The sequence below is a fragment of the Balaenoptera ricei genome, chromosome 6 (genome assembly GCF_028023285.1).
Source record: "Balaenoptera ricei isolate mBalRic1 chromosome 6, mBalRic1.hap2, whole genome shotgun sequence".
NCBI classification, from domain to species: Eukaryota; Metazoa; Chordata; class Mammalia; order Artiodactyla; family Balaenopteridae; genus Balaenoptera; species Balaenoptera ricei.
This window is the reverse complement of record NC_082644.1, coordinates 7,331,061-7,344,573: the sequence shown is the minus strand read 5'-3', so window position 1 is coordinate 7,344,573 and position 13,513 is coordinate 7,331,061. Positions and strand designations below refer to the sequence as shown.

Here is a 13,513-nt window from a genome sequence, read left to right as displayed (position 1 = left end):
CTTGTGGTTCTCTTCTGTGGCCTGGATGCCAGGGTGTTTTGAGGATCCAGAAGTCACCCTGAGGAGGGGGAAGTTGTCATGACAACCTCTAGTGGTTTGGGGAGAAGGATGAATTGCCTCCCTTTTTCCCAAGAGATGTCACATAACACCCAGCATATAGAGGGGAGGCCATTCCCAGGTACTACAAAGGAACGTGCACCCTGATGTCCAGAATTTGGTTTGCTAGAGTCACTTGTGGTAAGACTACAGGGGCCAAGCTGAAACCATAACTGGTACAGAGACGCTGTGTGTGATATGAATCACACAGGGTCTGGAGGAGACTCTACCAAACTAGGGAGACAGTGCCTTTTCTGAAAGTGCATCCACAGATGTCTTGGTGACTACGGTTATAAGACATGAGTGTGTACGTATCATACCGGGGCTTTTCCTGGAGTTGAGGTCATTGTCAGAGCGAATAAGGGTTTGTTTACGCCTATAGCCTATGAACTGTTCACCTCAAGGTTATTACTGCACAGACAAGAAAATGATAAGAGAAGAAAGGGAAACCCTATAGTCTTTTATCATCCAGCCAGAGTTCTGTCGACTCAGATAGAAATGATCTTTATTGCTTACCAATGTTGCCGGCCACTAAGGAGGGCTACCCTTCCCAAGGCATGGAGAGACAGAAGGTCAAGTCAATATAAGCTTGAGAAATCTTCCGGTTTCTGGAAAAAAAAAAAAAAGAAGTAGATCCAAACTTTTACTGAACCATTTTTTTAAAAGTTCTACTGACATCTGACATGCTACAGACTGCACGTAATTAAAGTGTACAATTGGATTTGTATGATGTACATATAAACCCATGAAACCGCTGTAACCATTCTAATGAGCACTTCCATCACCCCTATATTCACCCTGTGCCCTTTAGTAATCTCTCCCTGCCCTCAATGACCCTCCGGGAAACCACTGATTTACTTTCTTTGACAGTAAATTAGTTTGTATTTTCTAGAATTTCACATGACTGGAATCATAACATGTTTGCTTTTTAAAAAAACCCTGGTTCCCTTCATGCTTCAAAATTATTTTAAGATTCATAAACACTATTTTTGTGAATAGTTCATTATCTTTATTGCTGAGTAGTATCCCACTGTATGATACACCAGTACTTGTTTATCTATTCAGCTATTAATGGACATTGGGGCTGTTTCCATTTTGGGGCTATTACAAATAAAGCTGCAAATTTTAAACGTACAATTTGACGTTTTGATACATGCTTAAACCTTTGACACCAAAGGTGTCCTTTGGCCTTTTTAATCCATCCTTTGTGACTCATAAAATTATTGGTACAAGGACATATCCTACCTTTTGGAGGATATTCACATGGAGTGGATATTCACACGTCCATACAAATAGCCAGGAATGTGCTATGAAGCCCTAGTCCTCATTGTATCTCACGGCCATTCTTGCTTCACTGGTGTCCACCACGTTATGGGGTTATTTTACTTACAATTCCAAACACCCTGTCACTTAATGCATAACCTCTTCAGAGTGCATTTCTAAAATATAATTTTATAATCTTCGTAACTATCACACAAAATAAAAATATTTCAACTATGACCAGAAATGGATAAGGTGAAGGAGCTGACAATTCACAGAATAAAAAAAAAAGTGACCAGTAAACATAGGAAAAATATCCAACTACACTAGCAATAAAGATATACAAACTCAAATACAACCACCTATTTAAATTTATTGCCCACATTTGGCAAGCCAAGGAGAGAGGCCTCAGAACAAACCAAACCCGCCAACACCTTGATCTTAGACCTCCAGCTTCCAGAACTGAGTGAAATAAATATCTGATGTTTAAGCCACAGAGCCTATGCTATTTTGTTATGGCAGCTGGAGCAGACTAGTACGCTATGAAAGGTTAGAAATATCTCACCTGTATTCTGGGGCTGAAAGTTTACCCTCATCGGCATTGTTTTTCCATTTTTACCTGTCTTTTATCTCTAAATCCAGAAATAAATATGAACATTAAGGAAGAACCTAATAACAAGGATTCATTCGTCAAAGTATACGTGGCAGGTCCTGTAATGGGTGCTTCGCAGAACGTCAGTTTACTCTGCACCTAACAGTCCAAGGCACTCTGGGCCATAGACATTGAGTAACCAGCCCAAGATCATACCGTCAGCACAAAGGTGGCGACGGCATTTGAACGCACATCTGTCAAAGAGCTGAGTTTGCTGGAAGGAGCAGAGGCTTGGGTTTGAACCCAGGTGTGTTGCTACATCTCAAAGTCTGACCTTGGGAGAGATTACTTGTCTTCCACGAGCCTCAGTTTCTTCATCTGTAAAACGAGGGGAGTAATATTTACTTTGCAGGATTGGAAAAAGGATTCAATGAGATAACATGCAGAAGAAGGAGAACATAGTAGATATCCAAAAGTGGTCAGCTCCTCTGCTGTAGCTTGCAGAGGCAAAGCCAAGACAAGAATCCTTGACCCTGGTGTTAGCAGAAACTGCCTTATTTCAGCAGGGCTTTTTGGTCTCAGTAAGGAAAAAGCCTATTTCTGTGTTGCTTTATATGTGATCATTTAAAAATTACACAAGCTTTTATCTATCAGGTGACTGATCTGTCACAGGTAGATCAGTCACCTGACAGACTGGGGCCCTCACAAGCTGAGGCCTGTGCCTAGGTACATTTTGGGATGTCTGTGCTTGCCCCTGGGCACAGGACAAAGGAAAATCAAGCAGAGACTGGCCTGTCTTAACAAGTCAGGGCTGAGCTACAAGCCCTAGTGTGTGTGTGAAAATATAATGTGATCAAGGAATTCTGATTTGAATTTAAGTCTGTTTTTAACTTGTGTTTCTTAAAGACATCACTGTTCAATCGTGGCGCAAAGTACTGCTCAGCTACAATTATCTCAAAAAATAAAAAGTTTAATTTAAGAAAGAGAAGAAGAAGGAGTACCACTCAGGAGTCAGCCACACTTGGAGTCAAAGCCAGCTCCTTCTATTTTCTAGATAAGTGACCTTGGCCAAATTCCCTAACCTCCCCAAACCTGTTTTCCTCATCTGTAAAATGACCACAATAATAACCACCTCACAGTTTGGTAGTGAATAACAAATTCAATTACATAGGTAGTACTTATTTAACTCGGTATAGTCTTCGCAACAACTTTATGAAATAGGTACTATCATCATCCTCATTTTCCTGATGAGGAAGCTGAGATTCAGAGAAGTTATGTCACTTGCCCAAGGTCACACAGCCAGTAGGCGGTAAAGCTGGATTCCAGAGGCTGTGCTTTTAGCCTTTATGGGATGACTGCCCCTGAGTAAATATCAAACACCTGCAATTGCATCAAAGGAAAAATAATTCCTTTTTTTTTTTAACATCTTTATTGGAGTATAATTGCTTTACAATGGTGTGTTAGTTTCTGCTGTATAACAAAGTGAATCAGCTATACATAAACATATATCCCCATATCTCTTCCCTCTTGCATCTCCCTCTCACCCTCCCTATCCCACCCCTCTAGGGGTGGGATAAAAATAATAAAAATAATCCCTTTTAATTCAACTGTTAATTAATTTTTGTTTTTATTTTAAGAGAACTTTGTACAACAAACTAAATAAAACATAACCTATAAATAGGAATGCTTTCACAAAATTATATGAATGATGGTTTGTTTCAGATTTAACCTAGTTTTAGCTAAGAATTATGTTTTTAATTACACAAATTACATTGACGATAGAATTACAGAGTTAATGTAAATGAAATTAAATAATGTTATGAGCACGAAAGATGAGAAATGTTTATCAAAAAACCAGAGGAATGGGGAATTTGTTTACTGGGTAAAGAGTGCTTTTTTTGGTTTTCAAATATACTATACCTAATGTCCTTTAGATATTTTAAAATCAAAATGTACATTTAATATAAAATATCAAAACATTCTTCTTCCAAACCGCCACACCCACGTATTTTTTCGTCTTACTTTTAAGTTATATAAAAAAGGTAGTCACAGTATATGGGAATTTTCACCATTTTCCATCTTCTCTCAAACACATATCTTATATTTATCTGTTCTTTTCCTTATTCAACATGTATTAAGCACAGACCCTGCCCTGGATGCTCAGGACACAGCTTGAAGACCCTCAGAGACAGGAAGGTAATTACAATAATGTGAGGGAGAAGTGTTTCCACTGCAAAGTTCTCCAGCTCAGTGGGAAGACAGGTGAAGAAAGCAGGAGGGGACCATACTCAGGTGAGCAGATATTGTATGGCAAAGGCCTGAGCCTGGACTGTGGGGTAGGTTTTAACTGATGTGGCTTCCCAGGCTGTAAAGAGGGGTTACAAGAAAGATATGGGAAGTGGAATGCCCCCTATGCCATGCCCTGGGGTTGAGAGAGTTTAAGGGTTTTAAACATCAGAATGTCTAAACATGATCAGATCTGTGTTTTAGAACTTTTATTGGGAGGAGTGTGGAAACCGAATTGGATCTAAGAAATTTGGGGGCAAGGAAATCATTCAGGAGTCTAACTGCTGCTGCTGTCACAGGAAAAAGTATAAGGGTCTGGACAAAGGCAGTGGCCATGGAAACCAACGGGAAGGAAAGGGGTTGGGGGTAGATCCCAGTCCTTCGTTTGTGTTAATAAACCTGTTTCTCACATTTTTCTCCATCTCATGTGTATTATTTGTTAATGACCCAGCAGTAATTAGGTGAACTAATATTGTTATTATTTTGTGCCAGACGTAATTTCATTGTTGCACGAAATCTGAGGCACAGAGTTGAAGCGACTTGCCCAAGATCACACAGCTGGGCAGGAGCAGAGAGACAAGATCCAAACCCGCTTTGTGTGAATCCGCAGCCTTTGCTCTTCCAGCTCACCCACCCACCCCCTTACTGCTTCCTGTTTCCGGTTTTTCTCTCAGTGACTGGCAGCCTTTTAACCTGAATCCGTCCCCTTCCTTTCTTAAAAGAATAACTTATTGGCTTACTAATCTTTCCAACTACTGTCCAATCTGTTGCTTTCCATATCATGTTGGTCTGGAGCCTCTGCAATATTCATCCTCTCATCAGACATTTTTTTCCTTAAATTTCAGCCATTTGGCTTCTGTGCCATCTAAATTTACTGACGTTGATTACTGTCTAGAAAAATTCAAAGTATTTCTTCATCCTTCCTTCCCTGCGCTTATCAGAGTACTTTGTGTTAGTAACAACTGCTTTATTCTTGAAACTCTTTTCCCCATATGTGCTGCAACACTTTGCTTTCCCAACATGTCCCTGGGTCACTGCAGAGGCTCCTTCTCTGGCTCTTAAGGTGTTCTTTCTTGATAAAGAAAAACAGTTCCTTTTCTCCTTCTATGTTCTGTGTGTGCCCCTAGAGGTGTTGGGTTTTCTTTTGTTTCCTATGTTTGTTTAAATCCTCTGCTGTTCTCTTTCAACGTGAAGACTTCTGTTTCAGTGATTTACTGACAACATACGTTTCACACAACTTCCCCAAACATGCCTGCCCTGCCAGTCACCTCATCTGCCGGTGACGAAGAAGTACACAAAGGATTCATTCTGCTGTGTAAGCTTTCTGCCTGACCCCCACCTCCCCAGGTGCTTAAATTTCTTTGATCATGAAAATAAATGCCAAGCAGGTATTAAGCTTACAGAATTAGAATTGAAGCCTGCAGGTGAGAGAGAGAGAGAAGGGCAGACAGACAGACCGACTAGGTCAGCTGAATATTCCCGGCTGAAGGCATCTCAGTTCACAGCTCAAGCCCAAGTTCCTGGAGGACCGGGAACCTCTGTCCCACACTTGACTCAGAGCCTCCGGTGGTGGTATGACTCAACCAGCAAGGATACCATGGAACCAGCGCTTCAGCAGGCTGACAGCGAGCCTGGGGTCCTGTGCAGTCGGTGATGACAGTTCCTGCTGGGTACTCTCAGCATGACGCAGGATTGATACTGATCTGAAACATAAGTGCCAATAAGACTCCCATTTCCAAGATTCAAGAGTTCCAGCCTTGAAATGATAGGATCCAGGGGTTTCTGTTCCGAGCTCAGTGCACCTTTCCTCTCCAATATCTATACAGGTTTGTCCAAAACACAATTAAGAAAAACAAAAAACCCACAACGGTGTTCGTGACCTCTGCTCCCTCCATCCCCACCCCCACGTCCAGGAGATGGGAGTTCAGACAAAAACTTAGACAAAAAAGCAACATCCCTAAAATTGTGCATTACTGTTTGCTGGGTTTGTTTGTTTGTTTGTTTCCCGTTTTAATTTTCTTTGGGATGGGGGGTGGGGGAGGAGAGGAGAGGACCTGGGCGCAGAGGAGGAACCCAGGCTCTCAAGCCTCTCCGCCACCCTTCTTCTGCGGGGTGGTCTTCAGCGCACTGAAGGGAACACTTGTTGGGGAGTTCCCTTTCTGCTTGCTGCCTCCCACCGCCAGTCAGGCGGCCGCAGGCAGAGGGGAGGCTGTGATCTGGGCTTGGCTGCGAGTCAGGAAGGCAAAGATCGCGGAGCCGGAGCGCTCAGGGCCAGGTGACACAGTCGTGGGTGCCCGGCGCCGCTTGACAGCTTCATCCCCGCCCACTGGCAGGAGAGCGCGGCCGGGCAGCACGCGCGCGCGCAGGGTCCTTAAAAGCCGCGGCCGCGCGGAGACGCCGAGCTCGCCCACCGCGCGCAGGCGGCGACATGCACGTGAACGGCAAAGTGGCGCTGGTGACCGGCGCGGCCCAGGGCATCGGCCGAGCCTCCGCCGAGGCGCTGCTGCTCAAGGGCGCCAAGGTAAGCGAGGCGGGGCGCACGGCGCGAACCTCGCCGGCCCACCCGAGACCCGCCCCCCAAGCCGGGGCCCCGGGGGACGGGGGCAGCGACCGAGGCTGAGCCCCCGGTGCCCGCCGTGCAGTCTCCAGAGCTGCCCAGGCTGGCGCGCTCGAGCGGACCTCGAACGCGCCGGGAGAGAACCCGAACTGTAAACTGCCCCATCTCCGGTCCAAAAGAGGAGCGTCCTGTGGTCTCTTTATTGTTGGTCTATTTCAAGAGCCGCGCAGGATCCTCTCGATTCCTCCCCTCTTGTCTGTAGGTAGCGCTGGTCGATTGGAATCGTGAAGCAGGTTTAAAGTGTAAAGCTGCCCTGGATGAGCAGTTTGAACCTCAGAAGACTCTCTTCATCCAGTGCGATGTGGCCGATCAGGAACAACTAAGAGGTAAGGGCGGGGAATCCATCCGTCCACGCGGAGCGTGCCTTGAGCAAGCAGTAACCTGAAGGCAACCCCCGGCCAGAGATCCAGCCTGGGGCGGGCGGCCGGCTATCTCCTGGAGAGCAGCTACCTCTGAGCTGCAAGAGATAGCTGGGACTGTTACGTTTCCTCTGACGTCCCAGTAGCCCTAAAAGCTAAGGGGGAAGACAAGCCAAGCGTGCTTGAGAAATCCTTTTATTTTAGTCATTTGGCCGCACATAATGTAATCAAGATTCCTTGGTGTATTCCAAGACGGTGCTGCTACAGTAATTATTAAATGATTGAACTTGCAGATGGAACTGGGAAAGACAAAGTAGGCTAGGCGAGTATGGCAAACAACTTCTCCCAGAAAGCTGGAAGACACAGAGTCCAATGACAATCAAATGTGGCAGTGTTTCTCTTTGGAACACACTAGAATGGAAAGGTCAAGGGTTGTCATCACAGAAGTGCTGGATGCTTTTAACCACATGCTCTCTCTGGTGTTTCCCCTATGAAATGATACTTTAAAAACAATAATAGCTGTACTGTAGTCTTAGAATTGGAGAAGAAAAGTTTCTACCAGACTTTCCTCAATGCTTTCCTGTTTCCGTCTACTCACTTAAAATAGACCAATCTAGTTGTGAAATATCAGGGACCGTATTGGTGTAGACAATGAACAGATTTGGTCATATAGAAACCCAATAGATCTGTATGAAAAACATACATATTTTTCTGGGGAAAAATGGGAAAATAAAATATTTGTATTTCACAAAGTTTTTTTGAAAGACTTAAGTAAATTATTAGACACCTCTTTAGTCAAGGGACCAAAAATATCTTCATAAAAGTCACTCTGGTACTTCTGTTCTTAACGTGGATGTGTGTTTTTTCGAAAATGTTGGGCTGTTCCGTGAGAGAGTGAAAATGGAGCTATATGTTAGAAGGAAACCAACAGGGAAATTGTTTTAAAGGAAATTATATAATTAAAATCTGAAAATGTTACGAAGACCTATAACGTGGATTACAAGCATGAGAAGAAGAGACCTGTAAACATAGTGCTAGTTGCTGGACGATAAAGTTTTGCTGATTGCACGGGATAGTTTTCATCAGGGATAAAGTCATGTCAAATCCCAACAGCCGTGCTGATGGAACAGGGAACAGATTCCCTATAGATCATCTGAAAGCTATTTCTGTCTGAATTTATGTAGTTTCACATGTGACATTTAACCTTAATTGTTTTGCTTCCCAGTATTTAAAATTAGTACCTTGACTGTAAACACATTCCTTAAGGATAAGTGATTGTGAAGGAGGAAACCAGACACATAATGAGTGACCAGCAGAAGGCATGTTGGTCGTGAGAAATCCACATGTCGTCTGGACATCAGCGTTTACTTGCATTTTAGGAAAACATGGCACTGGCTCTTCCAGTGTCAGGATTTAATGCTGCCTACAACTTTTAAAACTGCTTAGACATGTGGCCAAAGAGACTTCACTGAAATCATAAAAATACAGAGGTGAAAAAGTTCTTGGAGATGACTTACAGATGAAAAATGCAACCTGAAGAGTTTAGGCAAATTACAAAGAGTACCACAGCATATAAATGTCAGCAAGAGTTATCAATAGATTGTAAGTTGCTTGAGCCCAAAATTCAGTGGTGTGTTATAGAGAGGAATACACCAATGTATAATTTGGTGTGTTATACATCGGTAAGGGCAGAGTATAAGGAATACAGTGGACACCGAAAGAGGAAAGAAAAGTAAAGAAGCAATTAGACGTCCATATTTGACAACCTAATTTCCTGTAAGGTGGATGTGGAGTTCTGAAGAGTAGAATATATTTAAGATGAAATGCAAAAATTAACAATAATAGTATTCCTTAGATCTTTTCTACTGGAGGACCTTTTCTGGAATCAATTTGAGATCTTAAGAAGCATTTTAAAGATTCTTTGAAAAAGTGAATAGTTTTTATATATTTTGTTGTTTTCCATTCCAGTACAGTAAAAGGTACTGTAAAGGGTACATATTAGAAAGTCTTGGCAATATTTTTGGCAGTTAACTTGCATAGTAATTTATCCATTTGGCAAATTAGTCCATGCCGTCTTCAATGTATCTGGTGGTTGTTAATAATTCTTTAATTTTATTTCAATCAATATAAAGTTTGTGCGGATCTATTTTTTTCAAGGAACTCATATGTTGGACCCAAGACCCGAGAACACATTTCTATCATTTGGAAGAATAACCACAATTGTTATCTATAGTTTCAAGTAACAGAACTAGAACCAGTGGTAAAAGGCCCAGGGAAACAATAAAACTATGTAAAAGGCTACTTTGAGAAATAATGTTTCTCAATACCAAGGGGTAAAGCCTAATTTTAACCAGTCACGGAGGGTTTGCAAGGACTGGAAGTGTGGTTGGACAACGCAATGAGGGACCTTCAAACCTCAGAATCTATGCAGACTTGACCTTAGTTGAACATAGTTGTTATACAAACTTGCAATACAAAGCTGTCAAAATAGAAGAAGAAAAGGCAAACATCGAAGTTACAATAATTAAATAAAATCAACTGAATGAAAAATAGACTTACTAGGATATCCAGATGCACTGAAATGATCATAATGGATCTGGATACAGAACTGTTTAATATGACACTTTATGAAGAAAATATGGCTTATTTTGAAAGGGATGCTTGTCATAGTCTGAGCCACAGAGCTTCAGTAACTTCTTAGGGACAGAGATGCTGGTTGCTCAGACTGACTTCTAAGAGCTCTTAGCATAGGATGCTCAGTTCTCTAGAATTTACACCACTGAGTCACTGCTTACAGAACTTTAATGTGCATACAAATCATCTGCGGATCTTATTAAGGTTAAGATTCTGATTCCATGATTCCATAGGTCTGTGGTGGCCACAGATTCTGCATTTCTAGCAGGTTCCCAGGTAATACTGATTGCTGCTGCTGGCTCACAAACCACACTTGAGAAGCAAGGCAGGAAGTCACAGTCTAAGAGTAGAACTTTCACGAGAAGGGTGGATGAATTAAAACCTCATTTCAGGGCATAGACTGTGATAAATGTGTCTGTGCAAAATAAGAACGTTATCTATGATGTCTTTTTTCTTTTTTTTTAAATTAGATACTTTTAGGAAAGTTGTAGACCACTTTGGAAAACTGGACATTTTGGTGAATAATGCTGGAGTGAATAATGAGAAAAACTGGGAAAAAACTCTGCAAATTAATTTGGTAAGCTGTCTTAGCCATGTTCATGGTCTACAATTACTTAATAAAATGTTTTAAAAGGAAAAAAGGGTTTTTTTCATGGAAACAATACAATGACCTACAATATAGAAAAAGGGAAGTTATAAAAAGCTGGGGAAAAAAGCATTTCCTTTTACAAATAGGAAAACATTTGAGGTTTTCAATTATGAAAATAAATCTGTCTTAAAGTATTAAAAGGAAATATGAGAAAAAAAAAACATCGTTTACTGTATAACTTAGGAGTTGGCAAACTATGGCCCTCAGGCCAAATGAGCCTGCCACCTGTTTTTGTGATCTGCAAGCTAAAAATGGGCTTTACATGTTTTAACAGTTGAAAAAATAAGAAAAAGAAGAAAAAAAAGAAATACATGAATATACAAAATTCAAATTTCAGTGTCTATAAAGTTTCATTGGAACACAGCCAAAGTCGTTTATTTACATGTTGTCTCTGGCTACTTTCATGCTACCATGGTAGAATCGAATAATTGTGACAGAGGCCCTATGATGTGCAATGCCTGAAATGTTTACCATCTGACTCTTTATAGAAAAAAAAATTTCCAACCCCTGGATTAACTTATGTACTTAAAAAATAAATCTTAATTCCAGGACTGTAACAGAAAACAAGGCTAAAGTGACCGTTGGACTCTGTAATTATTAAGATTTTTATCCTGAAGGCTGGTGTGTGTGTGCATGCGTGTGTATGGGCATGCATGTGTGTAATTCCCACAATGTTTGTGATTATTTAGCTCTTCCTTGAATTGTAAACATGTAGAATAAGGAAATAAAATTTGTTTTATTCATTGTATCATAAGCTTGCTGATTATCTTATTTTATAAACAGACTTGACATAAGATATTGGGGTTTAGTAACAAACTTTAGCTAAAGCCAAATGTCAGAGCTGGGCGGGGCATGGGGTCACCCTGTTTTTGGTAAGGTCTTTCTTACTAGTCTTGCAAAGGAGGCACATGTAAAGTACAGAGGGGCAGCTGTGTGTGTATAAATGCACAGGGAGTGGTCCCTACTTCACCACATCCAACTCCTTAAAAACAGGAACCATGTGACGTTTTTCTTTGTTCTTCTCTCAGTAATCAACACAGTATCTTGAAGATAGTGCTTATTCAATAAATGTTTGACTTGAATTGACATTCTCATGAGTAATGACATAACTGTAATAACTTGATAGGAGTAATGAGAATTACCCTAACTCACAAGAAAGCTGAATCTGTGAGTACCACTTTGATAAGGTACAAGCTTGACAGATGCCTAAAATCCTTTGACCCAGAACAAAAGGTACTATTTTAAAGTACAAACACTCTCCTTCCAGTTCTTTCTAAAATTTGTCTCAAGTGCTCCTGGATATCATTATAGTTAAAAATAACTTTAAAACCTATTTGTCAAGTGTCCCTCAAAATCTTTCTGGTGTGTGTGTGTGTGTGTGTGTGTGTGTGTTTAGAGACATGACAACTGCTGTTCCTGAGTTGAGATAATTCTATGATTTTCTTCTACTTTAGGCTAATAATGCAGTGAAATAAAATGAAACATTTTCATACTGTGAACCATACTTACATCTCTTGGCTAAATCTTACTTTATCATGGTATATCCATGTCTAAGATACTATTGAATTTGCTTAGTTAATACCTAATTTAATTTTATATTTGTGTCTCTCTGTTATAAATGATAAGAGCTTATAATTTTCTTTTCTTAAAATATTTCTATTTGGTTTGGCTGTCAGCTATTCCTTTGCTTACTTCTATCTCCTTGATCTGTCCATTTCTGAATAGCATGTAGTCATATCTCAAATGACAAATGTCAACTTGCCTTCCTCTTTCAGTCATTCTGTCAGTGTGAATTCTACATAATGGCTGGTGATTATAATTTACTGATCTTTGATTTTTTAAAGTTGTAGCCCCATTTGCAACCTGTCATTTTTGATTTGTTTTATATTTCCAGAAATAATATTGGTACCCTATGTTTTCTTTTGATTCACATTTACCTAGGCATATCTTTTTCTATTTCTTTATTTTGAAAATGAAAGTAACCTTTTATGTGAATTTTGTCTCTTGCTAACAGTATAATGTGAGATCTTATTTTTCAAATCACATCTCGAAACAAATGCTTTTTATATTAGTGAATTTAAGCCACTCATATTTATTTTTACTCTTCTGTTAGGACTTATTCCTTCCACTTTAGTTCATACTTTATGTTCACTAAATTTTCTTTCTGTTTATGTTCTTTTTCCATTCTTGTCTTAAATTCCATTGGATCACTTTAATTTTCTTCAGCTGGTAAGAAAACCGTACATTTTATATGCAGACTTTGGTGGTTATCCCTGACTTATTATGAACCATACTTCATTACATCCTTTGGTTGCCAGATTTAAAATAATTTTTTTTTTGGAATATGCAACCAATTGGAAACTGCAGGAATTTTTAAAAACATGTTTTTATAAACTTATGCCCCTCTCCAAAACCACATAAAGTGACAAGACTTTTTTTTGAATCAAGCTATGCTAATGAAAAAGCACAAATCACACAGCAGCTCTCTCCTTAGAACATCACTACTATTTTTAGTTTCATCAGTAAAACTACAGATATTTTATAGATAGAGGTCCCTAGGGTATAAAGTTCCTATATTCAGTGCATTCATAATGGGCACCTACTGTGCCTTTCTTCTGAGAAATCAGCTGTCAGAAAACGTGTGCAATGATTAGAGTTAACATAAAGAAACATGAAAATAGTGAAGAGATTGTCTCAGAGGTAATAGGATTCGAATTATCTATCTTCATCCAGCAGAGAGGGCATGTTTGCTTTAATATAATAAATATACAGGTGAATAAACACCTGCTCCAATCTGGAAAGTTCCTGCATTATCTGCAAATAGAAAATTCTGCAAGACGGGAATTTTATTTGCCCTGTTTGGTTACAACTCACTCTCCTGGAGCTGGCCTTTATTTTTCTTTGAACTCTGCTGACAAAGGCCACTCCTTAGCTTAACTCCAGGGACTGATGACATTTATTTAATATTACATAAAAAGAACAAGGTATAACCTTTGTTACCCATATATAACTTAAAAACA

The 13,513-nt window shown here is 40.2% G+C and overlaps 1 protein-coding gene across 1 annotated transcript in view; it reads left to right on the top strand.

The window, feature by feature from the left end:
- Positions 1–6,496: 6,496 nt before the first annotated feature.
- The window catches only part of HPGD (15-hydroxyprostaglandin dehydrogenase), a 33,730-nt gene continuing 26,713 nt past the window's right edge, over positions 6,497–13,513 (top strand). Inside the window, exons 1-3 of the mRNA XM_059926197.1 lie at positions 6,497–6,755; positions 7,054–7,177; positions 10,315–10,421. Coding sequence (XP_059782180.1) covers positions 6,663–6,755; positions 7,054–7,177; positions 10,315–10,421 — 324 coding nt within the window. The 5' untranslated portion in view covers positions 6,497–6,662. The remainder of the gene's footprint in view (positions 6,756–7,053; positions 7,178–10,314; positions 10,422–13,513) is intronic.